Raw genomic sequence first — 25,942 nt, 5'->3', positions numbered from 1 at the left:
ATATTGTGTATTGACTGATTGAAAGAATGTACTGTATTAGTTTGACCACAAGTTGTGATTTTTGACGGGGAAAATTTGTGGAATGTTGTTAAAGTTTAGTTAGCCTGAGAACCTATACTTTATGTGTGGTGTGTATTTTAGGTTCTTCTTGGCATTTCTGAAACTAATGAAACCTATTACATAAACAAGACATGATCCAAAAATTATAATCTCCTTACTAATGAAATTGTAACACGTACAAATCATGCATTATGCTTTTACACAAACATAGAAGTTGTAGTACATAGTAGTAGTAATTCCTGTTGCCATATGTACCCTACTGCCTTATAATCTAAAATGAAGTAATAGCTGGATTTCCAGTTTCATAAAGACCTTTAATTAAGAAACAAAGGTTGACTAAAATACTGTAACTGTGTACTGCTGATCTTCATCCAGATTATAACAAACGGATGCAGACACTGATGATAATTGTTTGTGCCTTGTATAGATAGCATAGATAGCTCAAGTTCAACGAAACTGATCATAATAATGACAGAAATAATCCCTCCTGTTGTAGATTAACTGGTTGTTAATAATATGCTACCTGAGTGTGAACAATGCAGTCATGTAGTCAAACCTCCTAAAAGCTAAACAAAAGGACACTGGTGTCACTGATGGAAAGATGTGATGGATTTGAGTGGCCCAAGGGGGAAGTCCTGCTCCATCAAACTGTAATGAAAACTAATTTGAAAACAACATGAAGCTATGAATAACTCTAAGAAGAGTTCTGGCAACACTGTGTTCAGTGAGAGGTCATCATTGTCACATATGAGAGAAAAATGGGTTGATAACACTACGATTGATGATTGCACATTAGTTGTTGTCTTCAGGAGTTATGGCTGTCTGTAAACACATCTGACTAAAAATCGATCAAGGGCAGAAACTATTTTACACCAAGCTTGTCATCTGTCGTTTCACAATGGAAATGCAAAAGATGAGATGCAACAGATATAAAGCGTTTTTAAATTTTTTATTTTATTTTATCAAAACAGCACAAAGTCTATTTGTATAAGAAAATTATTACCTATTTTTTCTTCTGTCTGCCATTGCAATGTCCTGATCTGTCTAAGGTACCTGAGCTAAAATACCAGGGAGAAGAAGATCAAATGGATTCTGATTATTGTCCCGGAACAGATTGAACTATGAGAGACGAATGTGAGCTGAATCCCATTTCAGCTCACAAGCACCGGTTTCTTTTCCTGAAAGGCAAGTGGGATTTTAAAAAAGGATCAACAAAAGGGTTTGAGGCAGGAGTGTGGCTTTAATCTTTAATCAATTACCTTTGTCCGCAGCAAAATGTAAATATTATATAGAATGACATAGACGATGACTATGGTCAGTCTGTATCCTAAACTCAGGTTTAAGCCACTGAGGTACTATCTTATACATTTCTTTGATGTTTATTGCTTTGTTTTAATTAAGATCTAATTGATTGCAGTTTATATGTCAGGCACTAATTTAATGTAATTTAATGCAAATGTATTGGGCAATTAAAAGGAGACCATTAATAGCAGAGTTGTTTAGGGCATACAGAATACACTTACGAGTACAGAGACTGGGTAGTACATCACAATAATAGTTAGCTGTTACATATTAATAATATGTAATATAATACAATACTGAATATGCTGTGAATTTACATTGCCTGGCTGACGACAATGCTTACGCAAGCGCTGTATTTGACTACATCTTGTCAGTTGTTGTTAGAAGAACAAGCAGACAGGCATAGGAAATTTGTAATCCAACATCAGAGGTCCAATACTAAAAGCAGAGAACCTTAAATGCTAAGGTGGGACAACAAAAAATACATACTAAAAGAGAAACTGTGATGAACACATCACATCGTCAAAGGTTTTCAAAATATCTAAATCCTGTGCTTGAAAATGGAAATGAGTAATCTGTGGGAGCCACAGCTTCCTGTCATTCAACAGGAAACCTCCACTCCCCACCGAGCAGCAAGGATTATCGTCTGCGCCTCACTGTTCTGGTTCAAATTCATAGCCTGCATCAGCTGTCAAGAAATGTAATAATAAAAAGAGTGCGTGTATGTGTGTGTGTACTAAGGGTATCTCTCCCAGGCCTAACTTGCGCCTAAGGGATCATTCTCTTTATTTATGGTATTATTTAATGATTGATTTCATAGTTTGACCTCAACATTTTGTTATGAACCAATCAGGGAATATGATGATAGTAAAGTACTCAACTAAAGTACAGCAGTCATCCAGGTTGTGCAGCGGCCCTAGTCCAAAATTACTGCCTGCAGCTCATCTATGGCTGAGAGGGACCATATGTCCATTCTGTTTGGAGTATGTCCACGCTGAGGACTGCCAAGCCTTTAGGGCTACTTCACATATGTGTCTTTATACCATTCAGCACTGGGTTCTCGGGGGTTAAGACACTTTTGTAACATCGATTGTGAGCTGATGTGTTCTATATTTGCCTAGGATAAAAACAGAAATTGCCACAGGATGGGTCACATGTTGGTGGTATTCTCTAAAGACATATACTTCTTTTAATATAGAAAGTGTGCTTCCTTATTACATTAAATTTAATCAGAAAAACCCCAAGCAGTCAGATAACACATAAAACAGGAAACTGAACACAGCTATGATTCCCCCACCAAAGAAGCATAACACTGCCTTTAGCTGTAATTTGAACAAGATTATACAAGCCGTAATGTAACTTAATGTATTTTATAATTAAACCAAGGATATTTTAATAAAGCATGCTTAATCCATTAAGTAGCCAATATACAAAAGTGGAGCCAAAAAATGTATAATAACTCTAATTGTTCCTCATTTGACTTAAGTTTGGAAACTACTATAATAATTAATTGGCTGTCAGAACTTTAAATTATTCTGAAAACCAGTACAGTAAACACATCCAGTTCGCAGCAAATTTTCACACACACACACACACACACACACTAGAAACACAACCTCATATATCTATTCTACATTAATGTGAATGAATGAAATCCTAATCTTTATTGTTATTATTATCCTGACTTCCGCCTGCGGTAAATTTTTTAAATTAGTATTATTCTGACTTCCGTCTTTCGTGTCGTCATCGAATACATCATAAATGGCGTCACATAATTGTCATTTAAGTTTTTGTCTTTGAAATTTTTAAGGCTAGTAGCTTTGAAGTTAACCTAACCAGTCCTAAAAGTTCAGCTTTTACAGCTTTGCTTGGAAAACCCAGCGCGCTTCACCGCGGAAGCATTTTTCAATTTATATCTGGTATTTAATGTTTTGTGTCCTATGACACGTACGGTTTTCTTTCCATTTCTTGTGAAATAAAGATCACAGTAGAAAATATTAATAGGAAAAAGAAAAGTAGAAGACGAAGAAGAAGACGGAACCCCAACCAAGCACCAAAATCACTAAAAAAGCCTGTGCAGAGCTTTTTATTTGAACTGCAGTAGAACCCGCAGATGAGCTTGGCGTTGTTACGATTACTATTGCCATGGAAATATTTTACCCAATCAGAGGTCATCTTACAGGAACCTTTGCACACAGAAACCAATCGGAGTATCTGTAGTTGAAAAGTAGGTCAGTTTGAAAGAGCGAAGCCAGCGTTTCCCAACTGACGATTAAACTTATGGAGAATGTGAAGTGTGTTATCTTGCACAGGTGACGCTACATAAACCAGGTAAAAATCTCTGAAAGCAGAGTTATTGTCTATGCAACTAGAGGAAACGTTATGTAGTTAAGGTTCTACGTTAATGGAGACCGAAACAGGTTAATTTAACATTAGTTAATCCGATTTTTAGCTTCTAAAATGGTAACGTTAGCTACTTATTTATCTGCTTAACGTTGGCTAGCTCACTGCATTCCCTCTGTTTAACACTAACTGGAAATTGTATAGAAGTCTTATTATGTATGTTTAACTGAAAACGTCGCCTGTAAAAGAGCATGTAACTTAAGTGCAATTCGCTTTGGTTTTGTCCATAATTAAGACCACAGTTATAGCTCTTTTTTGGTAATCTCCCCTTTTTCTATAGTCTAGTTAGTTCACATAAGTTAAAAAAAAAAAAGCCTGTCAGCCTGTTGTCGAATGTGGCAAATGTAGAACAATATCTCTTGAGTACACCTGACGAAAATGATTGTGTGTTACTTACAACTCAAACATTTTACAGACAGTGCATTTTTTGTCAGATTTCTGACAGGCTCTGTGGTCTGATATCATTATCTCATCTGTTTTGGTAGTGTTTCATTAAACTAATGCTATTCCAGTTGGTTATACCGTATTTTTGACTAGATGTCCTCAGACGGAGAGGAATCAACCAGTCCTGTTTTGCCCAAGGACTCGGATCGGGGCAGCTCTGTGTCTTCTGAGCTTCAGGTAATTTTTTTAAAAAGAAACACCTTTATGTAATTGGGAAATATTGTGTAGTTTATCTTTTTCTAAACATTTGGAGTTTAGTGGCTTTAAGCATACCCCCCAATTCGACCATTTATTTAGATGACTTATAAACTGAACTGTGAATAAGCCCATTGTATTTAAAGTTAAATGTACAACTATTTTAAGAATGACAAGTTTGTAGATGTTGGACCTGTTTAGCCGTTTGTGATGCTTGCCCTGATGTATTTCACTGTAGAGCTGCATGGAACAGAACTTTTTGAAAACAGGAAGAAAATGACTAAACTGCTATGATTCTAACCAACAGCAATAATGGCTACAGAAATGAACTTTAATGAACTCCTACACCCTTTTTTTTGTTTTGTTTTTTCCTTATGAATTAATAGGATGAGTATGAGGAGCTCCTCCGTTACGCTGTGGTCACCCCAAAGCATGAGACACTCACCAGTTCTCATATGCAGCGGTTGGGCACCTTGCATCTATCTGCAGATTCCCAGAGTTCCCAAAGAAAAAATGACACAAAATCACAGCGCCCAGCAGGTATCATGGGTTACTCCTCTATGTTGGCTACATTTACACAGACTCATTAAGCCTTTGTGACAGAAACACAGCTTGAACCCTTCCAGAAACTGCTCCATCATATGATCATCTGTCAAAAAGGATTTGGCATCACCACATACAGAAGCTGTAGCATCTGTTTATCAGACTCTTATTTTTGGCTTATCAAACCAGTCTAGTCAAGATCAAAATAATACCAATCTGTCAGATTTCACCCCAGAACTCTGTCCCCAGTGATGCCGACATCCTAAACAGTTCATCAGGTTTAGAGCTTCAACTGGCATGGAGTAGTGAACAGGGATGAGGAAATCAGACAGGCTGATTGGTAATGATCTCTTGGCACTCTGCCTGTACTGCTCTTCAGAGGGCAGGCTTTCTCTTCCCCCGGCAGGATTTAATTAAGATATTGACATAAATGCATTCCTGGCTCAGAAGTCATGGTTGTCTTATTTAGCCTTCCTACCACCACATTTTTTATCTTTCTTTTTATTTTATTTTGTACTTCCCATGTCAGAATTCTAGCAAAATTTCATTTTTGTCTCTTTACCACTTAATTGTGCATTTTTACTAAGTTCATTCACTGCCTCTTCTCTTTTCTGTCAGAAACTGCCACTGAAGCTAAGGATGGGAGGCAATCTAGTAGGAGTGTGAGATCACAGGCCTCTCATTCTATTGCTGAGCCCTCCACAGACTCAAGGGGCTCTCATGGTAAATTTAATTAAAAATTAGATAAGATTATGTGTGAAATGTAACTGTGTATTAATGTTTCTTCAACATCAAATAAGCTTAGAAATCAAAGATGTAATATTGTTTCATTTTCATAGTGATAGTCGGTCTATGGTTCTGTTTTTCATTTGCTTTGTTTTTAGCTGAGGAGATGGGAGGCAGGTCATGTAGCAGGGTGTCTATGCTCTCAGGTGCTTCCTCAAATCAGTTACAGACAACATCTAAGAGGTCAAGCAGCCCAGACCCTGTTGAATCAGCTGTGAAAGAGATGTTTGTCTCGGAGCAGAACATAAGCAGGATGGAGAACATTTTAGACATGTGGAGCAACAATCTGAAGGTTAGTCTGCTCGCCAGTACTGTATAGCTGTTCTTCTACAGTTAGTCAATTTAATGTATCTCATTTACTTTCTGCTTGGGTGCTCTTTGTAATCATTAGTGCATAGCTATAAGCTGAATAAGTACTACTTTCAAATCTACAATAACAGTAGTGTCTTGGGGCTCAGTAGTTTAATTTTAAATAGACCAAAGCTGGTAGTTTTATTATTTGTAAGAAAAAGCTACATTGGTGTTTAATTGCGAAAATGTATTTTTCAGTTAAATTAAATATTCTTTTAGTAGAAATATATTCAAAAACTGTCAGCAGAACAGATATATTAGCTTGGAAAATTTTGAATGGCTCACTCTTCTACTCAATCAGGGAATTTTAACAACTTCCGCTTGAATAGCAATGTTTGCAGCATTCTCAATTGTTGTAATTTGATACTGATGAATATATGAAAGGCTGTAGAAAGTGGTGGAGATGTAAGATCTGCTCCATAAAGTCAGCAGAGCATTATTTGAGAATTTAACCATTTATATCTTTGTAACCTTATATTCTTTAAGCAAACTTTCTGAATGGTATAGCTTGTCTTTGAATGCAATTGAAATGTACTTTTAAAAATTGTAACCAAATAAAAAAAACTTTAATTGAAATCCTATGTCAAATATTGTTAGCTATTATAAAATTAATCTGTCATATAGTTTTCAACTGTTGTCATTAAAAACCCTAAGCAAATTCAAACGTAAAAGAAGTGAGGGTATTATGTATTGGACACACTGTGACTGTCCTATCCTCTACTTCTTAATTAGTCAAATGTGCTAATGGAGCTACGGAAGTGGAAGCTGACCTTCATCGAGCAACACAAGCAGGAGAAGAGGAAAGAGGAGGAGAGATTTGCAGCCCAAACAGCTGGCCTAAAGACGGAAATAGAAAGCATAAAGGGGCTGCTACACACCTACGAGACTTCCAACCAGAGAAAAGATGAGGTGACAACATATGCTTTCTCCAGTGACGGAGAGTGGGGTAACTGGGGTATCTGCACATTTTTTTGTCATATGCCCCTAAATTCAGAAGGCAGCTGTCATTTCTAACTTGCTGTAAAGGAGATAAGCATTTGGGAGAAAAGAAACTGTGAACAAATAGATGCTTATGTTTAGTCTTAAAAACTTGCATGGTCAATTTAGTCCCCGGTGCATCAACTTAGCCACTTACTCAGATTAACTGACCACTGTCCTTTGGCAAGTGGAGCCATAGAAGTACTTATTCCATAGTTTATAATTTCATGGCCCTTAGTCAAAGACACAATCTTATAACTTCATTTGATCAGAGGCGACCTGAAATATAGGTACATTTTTCCTCACCTAGAGAGATGACTTCAGTACAAAGTGTACAGTCATACCCCACTCTCCCCTTCATAATGTGCTGGTTGATTGAACATACATTAAGTAGCAGGCTTGGTTTATTTTACAGTAATTTAATTCTTTTTAAGTTTTGGTGTAGGGCTTGGTGGACTTATTCCACGTCCAAGCTGTTAATTCCTTATTTCTGTTTGTGTTTAGACTGATAGGGTTGTTGTATTTGTCCTTCCTTAGGTAATTATGAACCTAAGCCGGGTGTTGAACAAACAAAAAGATAAGCTTGAAAAGATGCGGGCCTTCACCCACTGGAGACTTCAGCATGCTGCAGCCAAAGAAGAGGTATACATGATGTTGTGGTTTTTCCACGGTGTTGTAGATACAGTGGAGATGAGAATTTTACTGGCTTTTGTTAAGAATGTTAAAACCACTACAGGTTAAATTCCATAGCTTCTTTGAGACAAGGAGTCTATTACTTGGTAATTTGCACAGCGTTCATCTTTGTTTAATGTTTGTCACTGATTTGAAGCATTTAACTTTGATTTGAACTCGTGCTTATACACTAAAACTTTCAGGGACAAGCCGAAAGCCGCTGAGTTTAGAAGATCACATTACTCACACAGAGGAAAAACTATTTACCGACTTGAAATTTATCAAGAAACAAATATACACACACAGATTATTTACCATTTTACATATCATATGGATTTCATGAAATATTCAAAGGGCATTTATTAGGTATTATAATGGTGTAAAACTACTGTTTATGAATTTGTCTCAACATTTCTAGATCACTGCAGATACATTTTAATGATCGGTCTCACAATGTCACTGCACAGTGAACCTGTATATGTTATTTTTTACACTGCTCCTCAAACAAGATGTATGCTCATAAAATCTGGCACCACACTGATTTAACAATCTATTCCATTTCATACTTTAATAATTTAATAAGAAAGCACAGAAAATGGCAGTGTTAGATTTATTTTTGTATATCCACAAAATATACATAGTTCTTTCCAAAATGGAAAAGTGGATGACTCATTTTTGTCTAGACCATGACACAGAAGTGCACCGCAAGACTATATGGACTGCACCTGCACTAGAATGAATCATGGGTGTAATTATTTCCTTGTGAATATTTTCATGGTCTTGTGCATCCCTGCCAGGCTCATGCTGCTCAGATTGCACAACAGCACTATAATCTGCAGCTGAAGAAGAAGGTGTGGTTAGGCTGGCACTCTCTGATCCAGAAACACTGGAAGGTCAAAGTGGAGCAAGCTTGCCGTGCAAAGGCTGAAGAGGTCTGCACCCGCCTGTCTGCGGAATATGAGGCCAAGCTGGCCGAGGTAAATAGTTGAAGGACCTGAATATGGAACTGGGCGCAGGTGATGCTGTATTGGTAATTCATAACCGACTCTACCTCAGTGGTGTTTCACAGCAGGAGCAGCACTATGTAGTCAGTACATTTACAGGGCTGAGTCATGTGAAACCAACCAAAGTACTATTTTTATTGGTTACTTTTTTACATAATGTATACACACATTTTAAATATTATAGTGACTAATAGCCACACTAAATGTATTGATCACCTAAATCAGTATTGAGAGAACATTGTGAGATTTTGACCTTTTACGTAAATGCACATGAGCAAAATTAGACACTTGGTTACAACATGTGTTTTGTGAGCAAAAAAAAGAGTTAGACATTGCTTAGAGTTTGTTGCGACCTGCCATTTCAGTTGTGGTGGTGAGCTGATGAAGTTTTTTTAGATGAGTTGAAAATTATTTGCATGGTGACTAAAACCCCCTATATGGTGCAGTGCAACCATATATATTTTCTTGTGAACAATCAAAAGATTTTCTGATCTTGAAATTCACCACAAGTTGCAAACCAATTGTAAACTTGGTGTATGTCCAGGTACTTTTGAAGTCTCAAAATTTGGGCACTGCATGCTAAAAGGGCTATATTTTTGAAAACATTTTATCCATTGATTTATTTGACTGTCCATTGATTTTAACTGACTGTAGTGAAGCATAGAGCCTAACGGTCAAACATATATCTAAAAAAAAAAATTAAAAAAAATGTTCAAATGCTTACAGTGTGGAGTGGGTGTATAAAAAGTGACCATGACAAAACAATGACGGCAATCAGGCAAATATGTTATATTGTAAGCAAGAAAATGAACAACATCGTCTGGTGTTGTCAGAATTCTATACTGTAAATAACTTATTATCGCTATCTGCTGGTGTTTCCACAGCACTATGAGGCCATAGAGAAGGCCCACGCAGAGATTCAGAGGCTACAACAAGAGCGAGAACGTTATGAGGAATCAATGAAGAAAGCATTCATGAGGGGTGTATGTGCACTCAACATTGAGGCTCTCAGCATGTTCCATACCACAGAGGGACCCCCAGAGCAACCTCCAGTTCATAATCAGCATGGTCTGTAACAAAACCACAGAAACCACCCAAAGTACTTTTAGCACATCCAGTCTAACATGTTCACATAGACAAGACAAACTTTAAAATCTTTAAAAAGAGTGCAGTTTTGTTTTTGTGCTGTTGACAGTTACACTATATAGATTTATGAATAAGTTGGGTAGATATGTACCTTTTTTATTCTTTCCAAGTTGTGCAGCTTAGGAGTTCTTTGAAGTGCCACAGAAGGACTGGCTGGGAAAAAAAGTTAAAATAAAGTTTTACGTGTAAGTTGCCCTCGACACCACACAATAGATTTATGGTGTATGCTGTTATCAGCAAATTTGCACCCTGCCAACAGCATGTTGCACCAACAGTCAGGATTTGTCAGATCAGGCAACACATCTGCCATTTTCGGTCAGCACATGGCTGCTAAAGCTGGATCTTAAAGCTTGTGCAAATGAACGTGAGCTTAGTCTTGTGCTCATTTATCTGCTTTCAGGTTTAATGAGCATTGCAACCCGAACTGCATTTTAATATCTAAAGTCAAACTGGACCGCCAACTCAATTCTCTGTTTTGTTGCATGGATTTTTTCTTTATTGTGGTTTAATAATAATGCATTTTGCCAGTGAAAATAACAGCAATTAAATACAATTATTAATTATATTCTATCTGTGTTCATATTTGATATATATCATTGCATTTGCCAACTCTTGTGTGTGTAGTTGGAACTGGCATCTCTGTTATATATTGTGTTTAAAAATTGTTCTATTAATACTGTATATCTTTAAACAAGCAAGAGATACTGATAAGATTTTAGGAATCTAAAAAAGACTGTCACATATAATGTATGTGCCAATATTACAGTAGTATTACAAAAGTAAAACTGTTCCGCCAAAGTGAAGCCAGTGAAGACTCTTCAGGACAGGAAGACAGGATTAGGATGTTGTAATTTGTTGTTTAGGAAAGATCCAAAACATTTCATCCAGTACTTTGTTACATGTTTTTTGTAACAAACGTGTATCAATGGCATATATTTTGCCAAAATTTGACTTAGTTTACCACTTTTTTTACTTCCGTAGATCGTCAGGATGAGGCTGGCTCTGCCACACTAGTGCAACTTGAAACTTATCCAGTCTCTTCCACAGGATTCAGCCCTGTCCACTTTGATCGTCCAGATCCTCCCAGTCACAGTGAAGCAGAGGAAATTGTGAGACAGACTCAGACCTTTCTGGATTAGTTAATCCAAATTTGTAGTTTTATTTGTATAATTTTCTTTTTCTTCAAGTTTTTGTTTTATGAGTACAAATTTTAAAATGAAAACTAAAGATGTAGTGTTTATATTTGCCGCACAACATCTAAATCCAATTCCTGTTCCTGTTTTTGCCACTTATCTTGTCCTCAGGTAAGTTGTGGTGCCTCCATATCCAGGTCAGAAATAGTGCCCTCGACTACAGTGGTACACAGCTCACTCCCCCTCGGGAGAACTGCAAGCTCCCAGGTTAGCATTAAATATGTGGCCCATAGGTTTGGGTACAGTTCTATGTAAACTCACACATTTATAACCTATGTTAACTGTTTCAGCTCAATGGTCGTATCATCACAGCAAGTCAACAAAAATCTTCAAAGACTGTAACGGCTCGTATTACTGCACGGCCTGATGTTAGCAAGCCTGCTCGGAGCAACCTACAAGTGATGGGTGTGGCTCCACCCATGAGCTCTGTGATCGTTGAACGACATCATCCTGTTACACAGGTATGGGACAGTTTTCATCGCCACTACATATTGCTATCTATATGTTTTTGAGTTTTTATGTGTATCACAGTTTTTCTCCATTTAATGAGCATCATTTCAAGAAATGTCTTCTTTCCTCTACAAACTCTAAACACAAATCTTCACAACATTTTCCATGTCAAAGATAAACTCAAAACCTTATAATGTTACGACAAAACCAAACTTTGCCTTCAGATTTCATACAAAAGCCAAATACACAAACCATACCATTACACACTGGTGGGATAAATTTATAACAATATTGTAAAAAACACATTTTACAAAGTGTGGTGACAGTTTTCTTCTTGAACAAGTTCTTCACATAATTGAGAAAATGCAAACACGTTTATATTTTCAGACTGTTCTCAATGTGCTGTAGTAAATTAAACTGAAATTAAGTGAAAATCTAAATTACTATAAAAATATGCAACTTATAACGAACATGTGAATTGTGAAATAATGTCCATATACTGGGTATATTAATATAAAGTTTATTAATTTAAATATACTAAAAAGCAGACATTTGGAAGATGCTTTTATCCAAAGCTACTTACAGAACAACTTACAGTTGGTACCGAGTTTAGCATTTTTTCATCATGTGTGAAAAGAATGGGATTGTGTTTAGACTACTGGATGTTTAGTTAACAGGGCAGGTAATAATGTTTAAGCAATTGAAAGAAAACTAAGTTTTATGAAGCTAAAAACAAATATTTTTGTTTGTTGTGTATCTCTTTGGTTCTTACAGCTCACTGTTGGTCAGGCCACAGCTGCTAAGTTTCCACGCTCTTCCCAACAGGGCCACAGCTCCACTGGCGGCAGAAGAACACACACAACCACGTGCCATGTACACTCCATCAAAGTAGTTGACTGACCACACATACACATATCACGCATAGTGATGCTCGTGGATCTAGATTAAAAATGTAACATATTATATGCAATGATCTTATGAAGGGTTTCATGTTTGTTTTATTTTGAGAACATTGTCATTTTCAGCCTCCTTTCCTGAACGATAGTTTTTCTAAAGAAACCATTATAGGTGTTTATGTATTACCTGCACAGGACATTTATTTCTATGAAGACATGTCTGTTTAAGTTATACAATAGTGAGACAGGTGAGTGAAATCACATATTTAAAATATTTGTACTGAGTCTGACCTTCCAACATCAGTGGTTGTTTACTAAACCAAAGCCATATGTTTGTAATCTAACACACATTTTTATTTTGAAATAAATTATTTAGTGCTAACTTTCTTCACTGATCAGTAGTTTACAATGATGTCAACATGGAGGCAGTTTGTCAGTCCACATGTTGCAGTATTCTTCATGAAATGCTGCAGCTCTTACTGCTAGCACTCTCTTCCTCTGTCCGAATTTTATCTGCGAGAGAAAAGAAAATTTTCAGGAGAAAAAAAAACAAAAAACATTTATAGATTCTTCATTACATAGTCGTGGTTGAAAGTTTGTAGACCCTTTACAATTTCCTCTTTTTCTGCATAAATATAACCTTAAACATGTACTGAGTTTCACACACTTCCTAAAAGTAGATAATAACCAAGTTAAACAAACAACACAAAAATAACACTCCTTTCATTTATGGCAGAATATTTTTTTTCACGCACAAATAGTAAAATATAATTTTCCTTAGTAAATAATAAACTAGTGTATTTGTTTTTGTCTCATTTGTTTAACAGACTCCGTTTATCTAGTTTTAAGAGTGGCACGAAAAGCTATTTAAGATTTAATTCATATTGGTGTGGAAATAAAGACAATTCTAAAAGGTTTGCAGACTTTCAATTGCCACTGTATTAGTTTTTTTTAATGTCTGGAATGAAGGCACCTGCAGCTTTCCTGTTCCCTGTGGCGATAAGGCCATGGTAGAGTTCTTTAGCAGGGTTCTTTTGAGCTAACTCCTCTCCATGGAGCCAGATCAGCAGCATTCTGTTTCCATGCTCTTGGTAGCTTTGCTGACCTGTGGAATTATTATGGAATTATGGAAACGGCTAATGATTAAATATTTAAAATATTTTTAAGTGCATTGGATAAAAAAATTAATAAAAAAAAAAAACAACAACTTTGTATTGCCAAATTTTATTTGTGTTGAGATATTTGAACTAAAACTGGTTATTTCAAAGAGTGCCGGATGCACAGAAAAGCCTGTCCAAGCACCTGTCCACTGCTCCTCAATGGCAGACATTTGCTCCTTAGTGAAGTTCCATTGTTCTGCCAGTCTTTTCCAGTCTCCTGGTTTCAGGAGCTCGTATGCCAGGCGCCAGGCCATTGAACGAAGCTGCCTGGTTTCATAGCGGTGGTCCAGTTTAAATGTTAGTGGATTCTCGTTGTGAACGCTCTCATTAAGCTCAGGGTTGGCCTGAAAGGGCAATTAAATCATGTCAGCAGATTGATAAAGGGCACAGAGTACAGGGGCATGAAGAGATTATTGGAATAACACTCGCACACATAAGATTAGCAATATGAATACCAGTTAAGCATTTTTATTCACATGTGGAAATATTCAGGCCTATTCTTAATTAAATTGAAGGTAAATTGGCTGTCAAAGCTATGAGTCATCTTTTTTACCATAGATGCTTTAATATTATTAGAGAGGAGCTAATCAAAAATATGACATTAGGAAATAAATAATTTTTTGATGACTGTAATTTCAAGACCTCAAAAATAGATTATGGGACATGTGAAAACAGTAGAAATTGCAAATATAATTTCAGTGGCTCTTACCATCCTCCAGGCATAGTATCTTTCTGCTTTAATGATCATGTCCACAATAATCGCCTCATTTGCTCTGGCTGCCACACCCAGAGCTGTCTTACCCTGCTACTCCAAATCCAACATGTACAACAAAATAAGCAAAATCAAGTTAGAACTGCAAGGTATTAGGTTTAGAATTACATTGTCTCTACATTTTCATTTTCTCTTGCTGCTCTTGTAGCTAAAATAAATTGGTAATGCTTTAGATTACAGCCCGCGACTTACAAGGTAAGTACAGTGAACTGTGGTGCAGGAAAGTAGAGCGGTTGTTGGTTCAATCCCTGGCTCCTCCGGTCACATGTCAAAGTGAGCAAGAAGCTGAACCCCAACTTAGTTGCTCCCGTTGAGTGTTGGCCAGCTGCATAGCAGCTCCCACATCGGTGTGTGAGTGTATGAGATTAAATATTACTTGTTAGGTGTGACCATTTATGATGTAACTACAAATAAGAAGGTTTGAGGCTCCACTTCCTCACTACCTACTTTATAACAGGCAACAAAGGAGTTTAGATTTATTTTTGACAAAATAGCCATTATGCTTCTATTTTTATTTCCTCAAAGCATGGGAAAACAATTTTAATCAGTTGAACTTAGTATGCTAAACAACGTATTGATTAATATTTAAATATCACATGATCGGTGCAATAGGTTAAAAGTGGAGCCTCTTAACCTCCTATCTGTAGTTACACCGTAAGTACAACAAATAAGGGCGGTTGTTTAAAGTGGAGCCACTTATCTGTAGTTCCACAGTAAGAATTTGCACTTATATTTAATAAGGACTCTTTAATACATAATACTTACACTGTAAGTATTGTACACTGTAAGGTATTTTTCTTATTCTCATCTTGTTACCCTCTTATTGTCCAAAATTAGCTTATTTTAAAGTAAGAACAACTGTGGAAGTGCACCGTTGTTACTAATAAGCTATACTTGCCCTGTAAGTAGCGGGCTGTTGCTCTATGAATAATTGGACTACTTGGTTGGTCAAAATGTTGTCCTAAAATGGTGTGCACATATACAACATCACTATTAAACAAATATTGCAACTACTCTGCATTAGCTCTTGAGATGGTATTAGAATTCTTACCCTATCCTGGAGCGTTAGGTCCAGACCAGCTTTAAGAAGCAATTCTACAACATCAATCGTGGCAAGCTCTGCTGCAAGATGCATAGCCGTCTGGGACCTCTAACAGTTTATAGCACAGGACAGCACAATAAAAGGCAACAAGCATCTTAATTTAATGTGTATTTTATATTAATTTACTTTCTTAGGGTTCCCATACCTTATCTGTGACATTAATGTTGCACCCTGCCATCAATAGAGAATGGATGACTGGGATGTGACTGTTCTTCACTGCTAGGTGGAGAGGAGCTTCTAGGTGCTGAGAGCACAAATATAATGTTACACAACACATGCTTTGATATTGAATGATTAACAGGAGAAAATATGAAGAGAGATTGATCTGTTTTAATCAGAAAATTATTTAAATTGCATAGTACTGCCACCTAGCTTCTGTTTGCTTACCTGATTCTGAAAGTCTGTATTGGCTTTGTACTCCAAGAGGAGCTGAACAAGAGATGTGTCCCCTCTTTCTGCAACTGGATGGAGAGTGCTATCTTTGGTCTAGAAGAGAGGAAATTCTGTTGTATAGGTTTAGATTTGAAAAAATGATTTTATTGACGTATTTTGATATTGCTCTAAGGATTAACCCCCTAATTATATAGTGTACCACTGTTAGGATGTTTGGGTCACAATTAGCTTCCAGCAGAGCCAGAACACATTCTTCTTGCCCATTATCTGCAGCCTGGTACAGAGCTGTTTTACCATCCTGCAACACAGAAGATCCATCAGAAAAAAATCATTACTGGTTCTGGATAACCACAACAGAACCTCAGGTGGGAAGTACAATTTAGCACTTTGGGCAGAAATTAGCAACACAGAACATGTTTTATCACAGTAACCACTACATGTTTGATACATCTTAATCCAAAAGGGAGTCATCATCCAGCAGTGGATTAGCCGCTAAGCATACACTGTCACAAAGCAAACCTTGATAGAGTGGATGTTTACTGTCATTGTCTACCATATTGACTTCATCCCGTGTATCAAAGCTCTGCAGCAGCAGTTGGACAGTGTCCAAGTGGCCATTCCTGGCAGCTAAGTGCAGGGGCGTGTCCCCTCTCTGGCAGAAGGGAGGGAGGGAAACAACTGGCATCAAAGAGTGTTTGAGCTTTCTTGCAGGTGTGACACACAAATTTGCACTCATACACATCTGAACATGAAAAACGTATATACTGTAAATAAGTGAACTAAAATCAAGTCCACACACACCTTGTTGGGCTTCATAGTGGCCATTTCGTATGGATCCATCAGCATCTCTAGCATTTGAACACACCCGTGCTCTGCTGCTAGTGCAAATGCCCGGTGCCCTGACTGAGACGTAAGAAGTGAGGTTCAAACAACCTGATTTAGTGCATGTACTTTGGTAGGCACTTAGCCTAGAAAGTGAGTAATAGAATTTAATGAAACAGAGTCAAGTAGATACCTTGTCATCTTTGTCTAGTTCTTTCATCTGCAGGTCATTAATAATATACTCTACAATGTCAGTGTGGTTGTTGATAGCAGCACAGTGCAAAATGTTCAGTCCTTCCTGAGGCAAAAAAAAGGCAAAATTTGTTTTTAAGTTACACAGGTATATACAATGTTATTTAAAAAATTTAACTGGGTTTGCAAGAGGAAATCAAAAGATATACAGTATTACACACACACACACATATATATACATAAACACATGAGAGCAAGCATGCTTTTTAGAAATGTTTCACAAAAGAAAGAATTTTTTTTTTTCTATTGCATAGATACAAAACTCTTCCTGCTGCTTTACCTCATTTTCAACCTTTTGTTCTGCCCCAGCCTGCACTAACAATTTCAGGATATCCAAACTGCCAAACCAGGCAGCCAAATGAATGGGTGCCACACCATACTGTCAGAAATAAAACACAAAGTGGAAATATGAGATTACTTTAAAATATTACGTGAGCCATGGTATGAGGCTGAAGTTTTCAAATGCAGCCATTTCAAACCCTCTCACCTTGTCCTTTTGATCCACCTTGACCCTGCGCTGTAAAAGAAACTGGGCTGCCTCCTTGTTTTTGCCAGCTACTGCATAGTGAAGGGCAGTCCTATGATTCTTTGACAAATAGTATGTTATCCATTTAGGAATTGTTTCACCAAAACTGTCACTATGATATAATAAAGTGGAAATAGTTTGTCATTATATACCAACCACATTCTTTGCATTGGCATTTAGCCCTTTAGAAAGAATCTTCATGTTCTCCACATCATTGCGCTTAGCTGCTTCCATAAACTGCTTCTCCGCATCAAGCACTACAGAGCAAAGCATACCAGAAGGTTGTACATAGGGCATATATGTAACTATAAATATAGTCAACACTACTTTAAGGTTGTACTTGGATGAAAAAGTGGGTTTTTGTGCTTTGGAGGAGACCCCCTGGGTTTTAGCCTTGTGAAAATATACCTTTTCTTGGAAAGGAAGTCAGTCCTCCACAATGAATAATGATTAACTCCAGCTTTCCGAGTATAAAACCAAGAGCTTACAGTACTTCTAGAAAAGTTGTTGTTCCTGTATACTCACACATCTCTTTATTATCAAAGCTGTTGTCTGTCTCTTTGTCCGAGTCCTTGTCAAGTACGAAGTCAGCAAATCCTTTCACAGTCTCCGGTCTCATCCAGCTTCGAGGGTCCAGATTCTTAGGACGATGCTTCTTGATCATCGCCTTCAAAGTCAAAGCTTTATTTTCCATTAGGAATTTCTTTATGTTACTTCTTTGTGTATCTAAGACAGGCGTAATAAATGACCTAATGTATCCGAAAGCAAACCCAACGAAACACCTGAAGAAGCTGATCCCAAAAGAGATAAAACAACTCTGCATAGGCCAGTTTTGTGTAGTTCATGAATTTCATGTGACAACAGCAACCGTTGAAATGAAGTGTATGTCTATTTTTCCTAATGCTAGAGGGCTGATCCTTGTTTACTTACCAGCTCACACCCTTGAAAGGTCTGCTGATAGTAACATTGTGTGTTTAACAAGACACACTTTGACCTGTTACTTGACAATTAAGTGGCATAACTATGACTTAAATTATTTTTTAATCATGTCATGTGTAACATGACCATGTTATACCAAGTGTTGTTGTTTTTTTTTTTTTTTTACTTTCGCAGTGCTGTTTACAAAAGATTAGCATAAAGCTCTAACAGCAGTTTAACTAGTTTGTCCAGGGAGGTTTGACTATATTTCCGCACACTCTTTTGGTGTTTTGTATGTTTCATATTCACACAAGCTGTTAAAACACAGCTTTCTGCTGCTCCTATCTGATTCGGGTCTTAAACCAGCAACACTTTAACTTAACATAAAATGTAATCTTTTTCCCACAGTGACATTTCAGCAGAATGGTAATTTATTGTAACTTCCATTTACAAGATATATTAATTTAATTTTTAAACACATTAAAATATTATTAATTGAAAAGCCCAATAAATATAACAAGTATTTAGTGGACAAGTCTTAATAAAAATATCTTGCATAAAATCTAAAAACAGTGGCAATTTTGCATGTAAAAAAAAAACCTTATGATATACAGTTTTTAGTATATATTGAAAAGAATTATGCTTATATTCACTGAGAAAAAAATGGCAACACAATATGACAATGACAAAATGGTCATCTTTCATATCTTGTCTAGTGCATGTCTCATAAAAAGCAAATAGGGCATATTAGTGAAAATTTCTCTCTTGAATGACTCTTATATGAGCAATCTTATAAATTTAAAAAAATAAATACGGCATTGCTTGTTATTGTAGAAACAGTTTGAGCCAGTGGGTCTGAACGTCACTGCAAAACCCTGTCCAAGTAAATTAATGGACTAGGGAAAGCATTTAATTTTAAAATCTTTTGTAGAAAAATCCTCAGGTCTTCCAGATGAGGTTGTGTGCATGGCTGTCACCTGAAGAACTTGTCAATTGTCTTGTGAGGACCGAGGCCTTTAGCCCTCTTTGAACAAGGACAAGATGGTGAGTCTCGTCTAAAAGTCAAGAAATAAACATAAATGTATTCATATTACAGCGGTGTGGTCTGCAGATACATGTCAACAGTCTCACCTTTTGCTTTTGCCTTTACTTGCTTGCCTTGGCAGGAGTTGGCCTCCATCTATGAACAGAACAGAAAGAGACACTCGTGGACTTGGATTAAAAAAGGAAAAGAAAAAAAAAGGGGGTGGGGGGGGTGTAAAGGACTTAAATTCTTCTCTGGAAAAAAGATGACATCAACACAGGAGGTACACAATTGCATCACCTCTTTGTGGATATAAAGAGTGCAATTTCCAATCCAGGCTTGTTTAAGAGGAAACCAGGGTGCTGTTCATTGTAGGAAATGAATAGGTGAGAAAGTAATTTAGCCATTTCCAAGACTAGGGCAAACAGAGCCCCACACTGTGAAATAAGATGTCTTTTCTGTAGGAATCGATACAAACTTCTCACCCAATGTCATTGTCAGTAAACAACAAGGTCATAGGGCACTGACACACTCACAAACAGACACTTCTGTTAATCTAAAAAATGTCACACTGCTAAAACCTAGAATTACTAAAAGGAATGTATCGGTGCAGCGCAGAGAAATGCTGTACATTTAGGTGCAGGAAACACTGATATACCTGGAGCCGCATGGCACACAATGCAGAATTAATGACCGGGTTCCTGTGAAGTGACAAAGTTTTGAACAACCTCATTTAATACACACACACTTACCTACAGCCTTGCTCTTTGTAACTGAAGGTGGATTTATGGGAGATGATGTCTGTCCATGCAGCTCATGTAGGACGTCCTGGTTTAGACACAGATCAACATGGTGGTTGAAGACATTGAGGTCATCGGTGTCCTGGGTCAGCTGACATACAGGGCAGATGAGGACTGAGCCTTTATCATAACATGCCTGAGGCAGTTTTGAGACCATGCTATTGTTGTGACCACTGATCGACAAAACCATTTCATCAAAATCATTTCTTGAGCTGCATTGGGCTTCCTGCGGATACACTCTTTTTGACTCCAAATCTTTCGCTTCAACTTTACACTCCCCATTCCAATTCTCCGCCACTTTATGGTCAATGTCAAATTCCAAATCTGACTCAGAGTCGGGATATGCGCTTTGATTTGGCTTCCTAGAGGCAGTACTGAGACACTGGTCTATGTGTCCATTGAAGACATTCAAATCAGTCGTTTCAACCTGCCTGAAACACACTGGACAGGTGAGACTCTTTGACACTGAGCTACCACAGCCTGATGTGGATGCATGGGTCTCTATGGAGAAAATAATGTCATTTTCCAAACAACCAGAGGCTTTGCTCTTGTGAACTTCTACTGATGACTCTATACCATTTTGAGCATGAACGTCTATGGGAGTAATCACAGAGACATTCTCCCTCTGTCCTTCCTCTTGTGTGCTTGACTTTTCTGCCAGGAGTTCCAGTCTTTTGGCATGGGCCCTTTGGAAGAAAGACTGTTGATCACTAATCTGGCCTCCCTCTAACCCCTTCTGCTTAATCCGCCAGGGACCTCCCTCTTGTTTCTGGCACATATGCACTGGAGGAGGACCACCAAAGCACCAAGTTTGAATAGAGAAATCAGAGATGGGCTTTTTCTCAAGCTTTTGATGCATTTCTTGTGTAAAGCCAGTGGAGTCAGCTTTGCCTGGTTGGAGAAAGCTAACGATGCTCTTCTGCAGGGGCTTTTTATCATCCAAACTGACAAAAGCAGAAATTCGAACACCTACAAATACAAAAACAAATTATCTGCAGAATATATCAATATTAGTGCAATCTGTCTTAATATTTTCACACGCAGCATGTCAAAAACCATTTAGATTTATTTTAAGCTAGTTAAATTAATAGATAAATCAATTAAATTGCTGTATTTAATTACCCATGAGTCTGAGTCTGAGTGGCTGTGGGCTTTCATTTTCTACTTCCGTTTTAAGTAGATCCTTTGCAATAGCAAATATCTCATCCACTGTAGCAACAGCATATGGCACCGTTGATGCCCTGGTTTTAACCTCAAAGTTCACATTCTTAAGCTTCAGTGTCACTGTTTTACCCTTCACAAAAATGGAGAAAAAAAACAAAGTAAATCGCATATTAGAGAAAGCTGTCATGTGCCGATCAGTGTTACTGTATGTAAGGAACATAAACAGAAGAGGTGGAAAGCTGCCTAATCTGTAAAATTATTGATTGGTTTGCCAGAATGCATTTTAAGAGTAACCTAGCACAAAGCACTTCCATAGTAATGTGATCATCTCTCAAGGAGACATTTCCAAGGCTTATAGTAGCCCCTGCTGCCTTCTAATGGCCCTCCATTTCCTCAAGCTATCAAGGCCCCAGCGGGACCTAGGCAGACCATCACCCTGATGGTTGTGCCAAGGAATCTACACTGTAGTAATTTCTTTAGCGATTTGAAAAGGAATGGACAGGTTGAGGTAATTGTATCAGATTCGGTTTGTAACCAGCAATTCTAGGAGGGTTCGAAAAGAAGATAGTATTTCTTTTTTTCCATCAATAAAACCAATTTTTACAGAAATGGACATTGCCAATATTTAAATTGATTGGCATTGTCCATTTCTGTTCAAATATTCCCAGAACTTGCCCTATTTCACTGCTTTTTGCACACTCTGAGACAGTCATTAAGTGTTTCATGATTAATCCAAGCTGTGAATACTATGCCTTGTGTATAATTGGTATAACATAAACTGGCAGCCAAAGACATTTTTAAGAAAACCTACTTGTCAAAAAGCACAGAGGTATGTTTATATTAAAATACAACTACAACCCTAAATCAGTACCTTCAGACCTTCTTTCTTCATATCTCCTGCCAAGTCATCACAGAGCTCCCTACATAAAGACAATTGCTCCTCAACTTTACTCAGTTCTTTAAAGGTCCTGTAAATGTTAAATGACAGAAAAGATTGGGCCAGAAAGGAAAGAAAAGCAAGTTAGAAGGATGAACCATAAAAGTGGCCATTTGTCTTTCAAAGAACATTTAAACATATATTTAAAAAAAAAACCAAACCTTTCTGTACTTATGCTTTTTCTTTCTTCATGTCTGTATGAAGGCAAAGACAATGAGTATTTTCTCACTTTGAACTTGGCTTTTTCCGGTGAGTGTTTTTAAACAAACACACAATACCTGGATATATATGTGGAGCCCAGACCCAGGGAAATCTGCATGAAATGATGCCAGGCTGTCTCAGAGAACAACAATGACAGCAATGCCATCCGTTGGCCAAGATGAGAACAGCAACTGATCCCTAGCGCATTGAGCATCTTTTCACTCACTTTCCCTATGCCAGAAACCTGGTAGAAAATATAAACATGTTTATACAGATTTTCCTTATATATATTTTTACCTTGTCTGTAGCACATCACCTTCACCAAATTTAAAAAGGTCTGGTTAAAAAAAACACAAGAAAACACTATAATATTCTAACATCATTCCACAATTTTGCAACTACAACACCATAAGACTGTTTATGTTCTAGTTTAAGCAATAAGTATCGTACTTTGCGAACTGGAAGATTCTGAATGAAGTCCATAACTGCCTCTCTGGTGGAGGGGAGTCTGTATTGGCCATTGGGCTTTTTCTTGTCACTGCAAACCTTGGCAAGCATCAGGTTTGGAGCAATTCCTAGAAAAATGATTTGCGCATTTGAATAGTGTAATTGTAAATAAGCAGTTGGTAAAACATGTTCATCACAATTTTAAATAAATGTGCAGTTTTATTTTTTATAAAGAACAAATATTTATTTAACTGGCATTTCATGTGCATGTTTGGTTTTAGAAGAAAATGTAGGTAGTGTATGTAATATTAATCCAGTGAAACTCAAATGCAAAATGCTTAACACTCTGGTGAGGAGCTGGAAATAATGTGAATAGAAATAATCTTCTCACAATAACAATTTTTACATAATTACCATATAACTTCATAGAGAGACAATAATGGATAGGGTTTGATTAATCCCATCAGAATGGTTTCACCCCCCACCTGCACTGGCGGTCAGCATGGTCTTTTGCTCGATGCGGAAGCGCATCTCTTTCACCGCTTCTTCAACAGACGTCCCAAACACCTCAACAGCCATAGCAGCACCACTGACACCTTCAGAGCCTATCAAGCTGGGAGAGGAGCTCGGGCTGTCCTCAAACAAGACTGGAGAGAGGTCTTTTTCCTCTTGCACTGCCTCCTGAAGATGCTGAATCTGCTGTTTGACTTTACAGAACAATAAAATAATCGGATAAGTTTCATACCATATCAGAAACTTAACAGTGCATCAAGCCACTGAAATGTCTGTCATATTGTCTGGTGGACAGTAACTGTGACAAAAGCTGCAGTTACATGAAAACAACACACCACAGCATCTAATCATTGTACATTTCTGGATAATTAAGTCCTGCCTGAGGTGCTGCCATTGGCGTGGTAGCAATGTGTACGAGATGATTCTGGCCAGCTCTGTCTCTTTTCCAGGTGGTCTGTAAAGTCCAGATAGGCTTCATCCAGGCTCACTGGCTGGAAGTGAGGGTCATAGTCCGCAAAAATCTCCCGGATCTAACACAGAGATACATATTTATGTGCACCTATTAGTTTAGGAAAAAATTACAGAGGCTCAGTGGTATTTATTTTAAAGTATGTCTATCTGTGTTTCCTCATCACTCTCACCTCGTCACTTACTGCTCTGTATTTATCAAAGTTAGGTGGAACAATGACTAAGTTGGGGCAGAGTTTCTTTGCAATAAAGCCAGGCATTGCAGCTCGGACCCCGTACTTCCTGGCATGGTAGTTAGATGTTGACTGAAAAAGAAAAGTTGAGATTAAATACTTTTACTAATTGGAAAAAATCTGTCTCAAAGTCTGTCTGAATCTTGAATTTGATTTGAAGCCATCCCTATAATCTTGACACTGAATTAAAACAAAAGGATTTGTAATTTTTACAGTAATGTGTAATGTATCATTTCATGTTTTTGAGTAATGGAGTAATACGCAGAGTGTATATATTATTACATGCATAAGCTATGAAGACTTGTTTGTATATTGTAATTTATCTCAACATTATACTATGAGAATCACGCTTTGGTGACTTTTATACCCAGTCATGTTACTGACCTAATTGGTTGTCAAATGCTCCTCCTTTTGTTTTTAATTTGCAGGAATTAGTTTTCCAGCCTTTTTTTGCCCCTCTTTTAACTTTTGTGCCATCAAATTTAAAATGTGCTAATATTTTCCATGAAATGGTAAAATTTCCCAGTTTCAACATCTGATGTGTTGTTTATGTTCTATTTTAAATAAAATATGGTTTGCAATTTGCAAATCATTGCATTCTGTTTTTATTTATGTTTTACACATCTTCCCAACTTTTTTCAATTGGGGTTGTATTTTCCCACATAATAATTTTACTCACCAGCATGCTCATGGATCCTACAGCCATGGGCTTATCCTCCAGCTCAGGACAGTCTCTCATCTCCACAGCAGCATAGAAAGCATCCATGTCCACATGCACAATTACACGGCTTAGATCACGATTCCTCTCCAGCTCTAAGGCCACTTTCTCCACCTAGACAGATAAAATAGATTTTTAAAAAAGTATAATATATATTTGTTGCCTGTTTAATGTCTACAAATGACTGTTTAATGCCAACTTTACCCAGATAACACATCTTACCTGAGCTTGTGCTTTCTTCAGCTGTTCCTCTGTGATCTGTGCCTTTTGGAGCATCATTTTCTCAATGCGTTGGTTCACCTGCTGCTCTCTCTTTAGCTCATTCTCATAAAACCTAGATCCCTGTAGGGAAGATCAAGGCCAAGGAAGACTTACAGATCCAGTAGCACATACATAATGAAAAGCTACAATGACATATACATTTATCAGACTGCATCATTACACTGGGAATATTAATTGTTTGCACTAGGCTGGAGACAATAGTATCTACTGAACCTTTGATGTCTCCATGATGATCTTGTTGATCTTGTCCCTGTCAAGACCTTCCATTCCAGCCTTGTTGTCATTGAGGGCCATCCTGGAGAGGAAGCCCTCTCCTTTGGATAATGCAGTCCCATTCTCCATCCTGAAGAAGGGGCTCTTGTTAGAAAACAGCCCAACATACCATCACAACACTCTTTTCATTTTACTTTATGCTATGCATCAATTTATATGTGCGTTAACGCTTAATTAGAAACCTACCGTTTCACGTTAAACTGGACGCAAACAAGCAGCGCCCTAATGCCCCGCAAGTTTTTGAAAACATCAACAGACAGTTTTGGCGGAACTTCCGGCTACGTTAGTCTGCACCGGAAAAGGCGGGCCTGTCTTATTTACTGCTATTAATACATACAAATTAGATTTATGTGAAAGTTGTTAAATTGAAAATCACTAAATGAGAATTTGAAATCTCACTGAACCATTAAAAACTTTCCAAGATCACAATCTACCCCTTTTATCGTTAGGTAATATTCGTAATATTTACAAATAAATTCTTAAATATTTATTTTAGACTTTTAGACTTTAGAAA

The 25,942-nt window shown here is 37.4% G+C and overlaps 3 protein-coding genes across 8 annotated transcripts; 1 reads left to right on the top strand and 2 right to left on the bottom strand.

Moving 5' to 3' along the window:
• The first annotated feature begins 3,559 nt into the window (after positions 1 to 3,559).
• On the top strand, positions 3,560 to 13,631 carry poc5 (POC5 centriolar protein homolog (Chlamydomonas)). 3 transcript variants are annotated; one of them, XM_067521850.1, is made up of 13 exons: positions 3,560 to 3,693; positions 4,278 to 4,386; positions 4,791 to 4,944; positions 5,566 to 5,670; positions 5,832 to 6,025; positions 6,817 to 6,993; positions 7,600 to 7,704; positions 8,532 to 8,711; positions 9,623 to 9,806; positions 10,932 to 10,993; positions 11,189 to 11,284; positions 11,368 to 11,538; positions 12,302 to 13,631. In XM_067521850.1, the coding sequence occupies exons 2-13, from the start codon at positions 4,303 to 4,305 to the stop codon at positions 12,425 to 12,427; spliced, it is 1,638 nt and encodes a 545-aa protein (XP_067377951.1). In that variant the 5' UTR covers positions 3,560 to 3,693; positions 4,278 to 4,302; the 3' UTR covers positions 12,428 to 13,631. The 3 variants fall into 3 exon arrangements, with proteins under 3 accessions (XP_067377951.1, XP_067377949.1, XP_067377950.1); XM_067521848.1 differs by having other exon boundaries at positions 10,866 to 10,993; XM_067521849.1 differs by having other exon boundaries at positions 3,585 to 3,693; positions 4,303 to 4,386; positions 10,866 to 10,993.
• On the bottom strand, positions 12,800 to 18,509 carry ankdd1b (ankyrin repeat and death domain containing 1B). The gene is made up of 15 exons (XM_067521847.1): positions 17,976 to 18,509; positions 17,607 to 17,707; positions 17,412 to 17,510; positions 17,205 to 17,303; positions 16,866 to 16,970; positions 16,652 to 16,753; positions 16,404 to 16,502; positions 16,050 to 16,148; positions 15,845 to 15,943; positions 15,603 to 15,701; positions 15,407 to 15,505; positions 14,293 to 14,388; positions 13,726 to 13,927; positions 13,397 to 13,528; positions 12,800 to 12,936 (listed from the first exon to the last, which is right to left on the bottom strand). The coding sequence occupies exons 1-15, from the start codon at positions 18,271 to 18,273 to the stop codon at positions 12,881 to 12,883; spliced, it is 1,785 nt and encodes a 594-aa protein (XP_067377948.1). The 5' UTR covers positions 18,274 to 18,509; the 3' UTR covers positions 12,800 to 12,880.
• Positions 18,510 to 18,776: 267 nt separating this feature from the next.
• On the bottom strand, positions 18,777 to 25,705 carry polk (polymerase (DNA directed) kappa). 4 transcript variants are annotated; one of them, XM_067521844.1, is made up of 15 exons: positions 25,615 to 25,705; positions 25,369 to 25,498; positions 25,096 to 25,215; positions 24,835 to 24,987; positions 24,096 to 24,227; positions 23,834 to 23,984; positions 23,427 to 23,648; positions 22,945 to 23,069; positions 22,572 to 22,831; positions 22,455 to 22,487; positions 22,228 to 22,324; positions 21,315 to 21,486; positions 20,145 to 21,161; positions 19,500 to 19,548; positions 18,777 to 19,423 (listed from the first exon to the last, which is right to left on the bottom strand). In XM_067521844.1, exons 2-15 carry the CDS (start codon positions 25,495 to 25,497, stop codon positions 19,342 to 19,344), a joined length of 2,742 nt encoding a protein of 913 aa, XP_067377945.1. In that variant the 5' UTR covers position 25,498; positions 25,615 to 25,705; the 3' UTR covers positions 18,777 to 19,341. The 4 variants fall into 4 exon arrangements, with proteins under 4 accessions (XP_067377945.1, XP_067377944.1, XP_067377947.1 ...); XM_067521843.1 differs by having other exon boundaries at positions 18,777 to 19,392; XM_067521846.1 differs by having other exon boundaries at positions 22,572 to 22,738.
• Between the last annotated feature and the right edge of the window lie 237 nt (positions 25,706 to 25,942).

Source organism: Channa argus, chromosome 11, assembly GCF_033026475.1.
Source record: "Channa argus isolate prfri chromosome 11, Channa argus male v1.0, whole genome shotgun sequence".
Taxonomy (NCBI): domain Eukaryota; kingdom Metazoa; phylum Chordata; class Actinopteri; order Anabantiformes; family Channidae; genus Channa; species Channa argus.
The sequence above is the reverse complement of the archived record's forward strand: the minus strand, read 5'-3'. Positions and strand labels throughout refer to the sequence as shown.